The following is a 7,153-nucleotide window of genomic DNA, read 5'->3' as shown; positions in this document are numbered from 1 at the left end:
AGGGCTCCAGGGTGTTTTGCGCTCTTTCCAAGATCAACCTCTCCAGCACTCCCTGCTGCTGCTTCGTTTTCAGCCCTACGTTCCTGTCCGCCAGGAGGGAGACAGAGCAACTTAGGAAACATAGATGGAGTTTTGCCCGGAGCTGGAGAAGTGCCTGAAAGCATATTTTGGACTCCAATTTGCAGCCCCCAAAACATCACAACAGCCCATCGAGTTGCAGGGACTGCTGATTTGCTCTTGGAAATCCATGGCCTGATTCTTCTCTTGCTCCAAGGTAAACCAGAAATGGAGGTACCGCAGCTACCGCATTGCCCCCAGCTATGACACTACCTGTGCAAACTTCGCACAGGCGCCGTGCTTTATTTTATGTCTTCTAACACCAGCGCAAAATTTCCATGGCGGAAAAGATGTTACGCTTTATTCACTGCTCCCTGGCTCCGTGGGAAAAGTGTTTGAGTCCTTCTATTATGGACCAAACGTGAACTGTGCAGTGGTTTTCAGCGACCAAACACTGTCTGCGTGTGAGGAAGTCTCCTGCCTAGAATGGTTCGTCCGAGCAGGCGGGCTGCTTGCGGCAAGCGATTCAGACAAAGCCTGTCTCACTAGAACAGGCATTTGGGGCTCCAGAGTGCCAGGCTCTGGAGGCCAAGAGCCACCCGTCCTGCGCAGGACTCGTTTTGGGGCACGGTGTGACAGGAGGCGGTTCCAAAGCGAAGCAGGTAGACATGTTGCTCTCTCTCTTTGTGGCTGGGCTCGGCAAACACACACAAAAAGACTCAAAAGTGGCTCCACCCCATTCCCTGCCGAACGTGGTACAAGGAAGAGCCCAGGGATACGGCTGGCTCCCCTCTCCCGAGGAGATGTTTCCACTGCAGTGCTGCAGGGCATGAAGGGCTAACGCTAGCCGGCCAGAACCGGGCTCTCCGGGCTCCAGTGTGGCCAGCCCTCCTTCCCCGTGGGGAGGAGAGGCCTTGTTCCTCACTAGCACAACGCTCAGGTGACTCCCCTCTCGTACTTCGGGCAGCGGCCGCGTTCAGGGCTGGAGGGATGCTGGAGGCCGATCCCTGCGTGTGTGCGGCTGCGAAGGACTGGCGGAGCGTGAGGCAGCAGCTCAGGGTGACTTTGAGGAGCCACCCTTGACCCTGCCGAGCCAGGGACTCTCAGCAGCAGCTGAGGTGGCTGCCGGGAGGGTGGCGGGAGCAGGAGGCTGCGCCAGCACAGGGCCATGGCGCTGACCCCTCACCTGCGTGCAGCAGAACCGCTGCACCCGGACATTTCGGCAAGGAGGACGGTTTCCATTCAGGCCCAGTGCCAGGGACCCTGCCGGTCCCACACACCTGTGCCCCTGTGCGCAGCAGCCATGGGGCCTGCCACAGGGACCGGGAAATGAGCAGAGGAGATACACACGCATGAGCATCCATGGTGGTGCTGCAATGGTCTGAGGATACAGAGGGAAGCATGGACTGCAGGGAGGGGTAAGATCTTTTATGACACCCACTGGCACAGCTGGAATAAGTGGTTGTACCCCCATCACTGACCAGACCCAGGCTCTCTTTTGGGAAAATGGTTTAGACCTCTGCATCCTTGAGTAGTTAAACTCCACAGCGGAGAGAAGTTAGACAGCAAAACTGCCAGAGCGAAGGGGAGATACGTGCAGTTAAGCCAGCAAGAGATCCCGTGGGAAACTGCTCCGGGCCTTGGGGAAGTCCCTCCAGATCACAAACTGCCCAGGCTCCTGGCACAGATCCCCTCCCCGATGCCTCCTGCTCCACATCTCCGCAGGGAGACAGCCACGGGCCTCACTCCCGGGCCTCCTCCCCAAAGGTGCCATCCATGGGCGCTGGCCACTGCAGCTAGCGGCCCTGCCCTGTCCTTGCCCCTCTGGAGATCCAAAAGGTGTGGGGGAAAGAGAATAACACAAAAAGCTGGCAAGGTCAAACATAAGTTTCTCAGAATTTCATGAACCGTGCTTCCCTCCCTGCTGGAGGAAGGAGTCTGGTTTTGAGCTGGATGGTGCTGGAAGGGCTTTCAGAGACATCCCACGTGGAAACACACATGTCAGATGAACCTATATATGTACTAGGTGAGTGGAAAGTTGGATCCCAGAGAGTCCTTCCTCTCCATATCTGCCTGCCTCTGTGAGGAGTTTGGTTCCTAAGGGGTTGCATGGGAAGTATTGGATGCAAAAAAAAAAAAAAAAAGGGTGATTCATTCTTTCCCCTTACCCTGACCTGCTCCTACGTGATGCTGAAGGGAAGTTTCATCTTTGCTGAACCCATGACCCTTTCACAAAGCGTGACAGCAGTTCCCAACTGGGATGAAGGCTATTAGGAGGACCCCCTCCCAAATGGGGTCCCGCTGGACTCACCAGGTCCTTGGAGGTGCCGAGCCTTGTCAAGCCATCCAGGGGCAGCAGGTCAGCAGAGTCCTTGTGCACAAACTGGGTGGCCTGTTTCAGGCGCCGCTTCTGTTGCAGAAGAGCTTTGTTCCTCAGCTCCACCTCACACGCCTGTCGCTCCAGGTCAGGAGTACCCTCAAGCTGCTTTTCCTCCTGGTCTCCTTGCCCCAGGGAGAGGGGGCAGCTCTTCCTTGTGCTCATGGTGAAGATTCAGGCAGAGCAGGTCCTTCTTGGTATGCTGGGGTGTTCCCTGAACTCGTCTCCTGGTGTTTGCCCTCCTGAGGCCGACTCGGTCTCTGGGCTCCTTTCCCTTTCCCTGCCCCACAGCTCTCCTTCTCTGCCTTTCTTCCTGCTCTCTTAGTTATAACTCACCCATCTCTGAAGTGTCTCTCTGTGCCTTTTTCACCCTCTGTCCTCGCCACTTTGCCCGCTGTCCCTCTGCTCCCCACCTCTCCCTCTCTTCTCCTGCCCTGGCTGCAGCTCTGCCTCCTCCAGTCAGTGGGTCCCTGTCGTAACAGAAAAAAGCCCCGCGTCAGAAACCAATTTCCATAAATTACAGCAGAACCGATGAGATGCTCCGGCTGGAAAAATCCAGCAGCAGAAGGATGGCCCCGCTGATGGGGGCTGGACTTACCTCCCTTGGGCTGCGTGCGCGCAGGCGCGCGCGTTTGTCCGTGAGAGCGTGTGCGTGTGTGTGTGTGTGTACGCTGCCGGTTCGCCTTGATATGCCAAAGAGACGGTAAATCTCTCGGTGGCAGGCTGTGCAGTTCAGTGCCTGTGCTGGGAGGGCTTTGACGCATCTCAGTGAATCCGTAAACACTGGGAACAGCATGGGATGATGCGGTGCCTTGGTAAATGGGAGAGAGCATCCGCCTCAAGGCTGCTGGCAGGCGTGCCCAGTCTCATTTCTGCAGAGAGTGTCGCGCATTTGGAACAGGCTGCACTGAAGGATTTTTACTGTGTAGCTTGAATGAAATGCTGAAGGTCTGGTTTCTGCTTCCAGCCCGGGCAAATGTATTGGGCCTGACTCTGCCCTCATTTTTACCCCTCTCCATCTAGAGCAATTCCCCCAAAGTGGCAGAAGCCTGAAATCACTGGCTTGTCAATACCAGCAGACTTGACTCCCTGTTTACGCTAAGAGTATGCTGACCTTGCTGCAGTGTGGGATGTCCGGACCAGGGCAGACAGCCCTCCTCCCAGGGGAGAGAGGACACACATGGCAGAGCTCTACTTTTTCAACTTTCTGCCTCCGCATTGTCCTGCTTGAAACTCTAAGTTTCGACTTGAACTGAGGCTGCTTTATTTTGATCCCTTTTCGCTGGCCCAGTAAGCATCAGTTCTGACATCATGGACAGAGAAGGAAACTTTTACTCAGCTCTGAAGCTGAGGACAGCATTACCTTCCCATGAACGTCAGCTGGGGGTGAAACAGCTTTCATGTACAACATAGAAGGAATAGCAGCAACAGACTCTGAAAGTTACAGCAAAAGGAGGCTTTCTGTTGCTCCCTTTCTTTTTTTCCCAGCTTAGTAGGGTGTAACATTCCAGCGTTACTGATAGCAATTATTTCTGTGTTCTAGATTGTATATAAAAATATAACAACTGAGTTTGCAATGTTAGGAAGTAAATCCAATGGTCCACGTACAAAGCTGAGTTGAGTCAGCCGCTGTGAGACCTCAGTGCGGTCACAGAAGCTACGAAATTTGGCCTCAGTCCAAAGCAAACCACGGTGTTTACCTTTTACTCCCTGCTAATGATCACAGCATTAGCATTTCTCTGGGGATCTTTGGTCCTCGAATGTGAGATGGGAGGCTGGTCATTTTTAGAGTCATAAAGCCATGGAATTCTGAAGTTTGGAGAGGTTAACCTTTTTGTTTCCAGTATGCTGACTGCTTTACGCAAGGTATCACGGTTCCCACAGCACCAGTTGGCAGAACCAGATTTGGCAGGAATAGGAGTAGAAATATATTCTAAAACTGCTTTACTCTACAACACTAAACTCCAACACCATAGTGCGGGCAGAGTCCCATCAAGAGCTCAGCAGAGCTATTTCCAACTGTCCTTGTCTCTCTGCAAGCTGCATTAAGAAGGGAGTTTAAATAATGGATATTCCCAGGGAAGCTGTGTTCCCATGGTCTTGTTTTCTTGCCTCTAGGTTGTCATGATTCCTGATTTACTCACACTTTTGACCTCTGAGCATCCTCTGAGTCTTGTTATCAAGTCCTTTAACCATCCCCGTAAACCAGTACTGAGTCCTGCACCCCTACTCTTGCACGGGGCCAAGAGGTGTTTCCCCTCCTCCCGCCTGTGAATACATCAGCGGGCCAGCCTTGGCAAGGCAGCTCTGCTTCTGCTGCCAGCAATGGCAGTGCCGATTTTCTTAAAGCCTCAGAACAGACCTTAAAACTATAAAGTAGAACAGAACATCTTGCGACCCGATCCCCTACAGTCGCTGCCTTGAAACCCATGAGCAGAGTTACACAATTTCTGATGAGATTGGCTCCCACCCTGGCTGTGCATGTGGGCATGAAGAGCAGCGAGCGCTCATAGTTCCCAGCTCCAGTTCCACCTTGCAGCTAGCCACCCTTTATTATTTGCCGTTCTTGCATGGCACTTTGGCAAAGCCCGATCGGAATTGGTTTGCCTTGCAGCTATGCTGGAGTCATTGCTTGAGTATTCCTGCTTTAGGGTCTCTAACCAACTCATCCTGGCCCCTAACTCCCCAAATAGTTCTCTCCTAGTGCCTCAAAGGGGAGAGTTCTTCAAATCTTGTTTAACGCTTTCTCCCCTCCTTCATCCCTTCTACTCCAAAGAGCAGGTCACTTCACTGCTTATATCCCATGATGTGTTAGTTCCCAGATCTGGCAAAAAAACCTAGCATTTTGATGGAGATGGAGATGTTATCTTCTCCCTTCAGAGGCACGCTGGGTTCTAGGTCACAGGTTTTTTTCTATTCAGCTATTACTTTTTCCATCCTGTTCTTAAGCAGAGCCTATTTACTAAGTAGGTTAGGTGCTTTCAGGTTTTTTTTTTTGCAGAATGGACACTCTTAAAGTTTTTCTAATGGATAGCCAGACCACAGCGCAGCAAACTGAAGTTTATTCCCAGTAGCTATGCCTTTCCCTGTCATCTTTTGCAGACCCTGGAAAATAGTTTATGACTCACCAGCAGCCTGTGTTAGAAAAATAAAACTGATTTAGCTGAAAACATGCATACACAACCCCATACACACTGAGAAATTATTTTCCTTCTTTGATCCGGTCACATACAATAACCATAACCCACTAGACCTTATGTTCTCCACCCTTCCTATAGAAATTGTGACAGGGTGTGTAACAGGGCTATTCAGAGAATGGGAGAACCACTCCACCTCCACAGAAACCAAAAGCCCTTCTCCCTGCTCGGGCTAGCAGCTTGGCCTTCTAGCTCCAGCAGTTACAGGTCAGTGAGAGCTCTAGGGCAAAATATTGCAGCTTCTAACCACAAAGCCGCAGCACTGTATCTGTGTTCGTGGCTTTTGGTCCCTGGTCTTGACCCCCTCCATGCCTGAGAAATGCTGAAGAATTCAGAACTAGTGCCCATATTTCTGAGGAAAAGCACTGAAAAGCAGCATTTCCCAGTGGCCAGTTTGCCCAGCCAAGAAACAGAAGGTCAGTATTCCATCCAGCTGTTCCTTTGTTGAAGAAATTCATGAACAGTACCCCGGGGTAGTGAAGGGAGGGAAGGGACTCCTTTGCTGAAAGACGCAACTCCCCAATTACAGACCAAAGTAAAGGTTTTACCTCCCTCTGCCAGGAGCATTAGGGAGCATCCCAGTTGTCTGAGGAGCTGCTCTGTTGAAGGCTTTCTCTGGTTTGATTTTAAATTTCACAAGCTGAAGTTCTTTCACCATAGATTTTCCTTCTGTCTCACTTCTGGGAAGCTTTACCTAACCTAATCATTCCTCTTTAAAATATTCTCCTGATACTTTTGCAACTTCTAATACTTGTTCCCTTCTTAGAGACTTCTCTTCAGCTTTTAATTTTTCTCTCTTTCAACAATTTGGAAACTGTTATTTTGTCCTCTTGTAGAGCCAACACAGTGGAGGCAGGAGGGTGGATTGTAGATAAAGAGCTTTACGTTTCTTTTGTGTCAAGCTGGGCAGTCACAGAGCTCGACACCAGCCCCCACATAACCTAACCAGCCCAGCGGTTGTTCCTCCATCACACCGGTTCCCGAGGCACCGTCTCCATTTGGTAGAGCAAGCTTCAAGGGGCTGTAAAAGTGCTCCTGGGTGTAGCAACTATATCAATGCCAGGAGATTCCTTGTGGCAGCCCAGTGCAGTATCCCTACGAGATGACTCTCTGCTCATCCTCACCGCCTGTGCAGAGGTGGTGCAGAGGAGGGATGAGAGGACAAACCTTACTCAAGCAAACTGTGCATGGCTCTCTCTCCCCTTCCATCTGTGAAAAAAATTATTTGAAAGAAAAGCCTCCTCTGCCTTGAATTCCCTCCAGTTTGTCTGTTTGGATAATAAAATATCTTCTTATTCTTCAAATAATAAGTAACAGGTTACACTATTTATATCCGTGAATATGCCTGGCAAATTTCCTCAAGATAAATGTCATCTCGGATGTACGTAACATTTTTAGCTCAGCTACTGGACAGCAAAGTGTGTCCTGCCAGTAAGGTCCGTCAGAAAGTAGAATAGTTTGCTTAATTAGGTAATTTAGGGTCAGGTCTCCATAGTCATCTGCCATAGGGGCTAGATTTATG

At 50.9% G+C, this 7,153-nt stretch overlaps 1 protein-coding gene across 1 annotated transcript in view; it reads right to left on the bottom strand.

Annotated features, from left to right (window-relative positions):
• Window positions 1-2,599, bottom strand: part of NRIP2 (nuclear receptor interacting protein 2) — a 16,156-nt gene extending 13,557 nt beyond the window's left edge. The window contains exon 1 of the mRNA XM_009704209.1: window positions 2,369-2,599. Coding sequence (XP_009702511.1) covers window positions 2,369-2,599 — 231 coding nt within the window. The remainder of the gene's footprint in view (window positions 1-2,368) is intronic.
• Between the last annotated feature and the right edge of the window lie 4,554 nt (window positions 2,600-7,153).

The sequence above is a fragment of the Cariama cristata genome, unplaced genomic scaffold, assembly GCF_000690535.1.
Source record: "Cariama cristata isolate BGI_N322 unplaced genomic scaffold, ASM69053v1 scaffold1717, whole genome shotgun sequence".
Lineage (NCBI taxonomy): Eukaryota > Metazoa > Chordata > Aves > Cariamiformes > Cariamidae > Cariama > Cariama cristata.
This window is presented reverse-complemented; position numbering and strand designations above follow the sequence as displayed.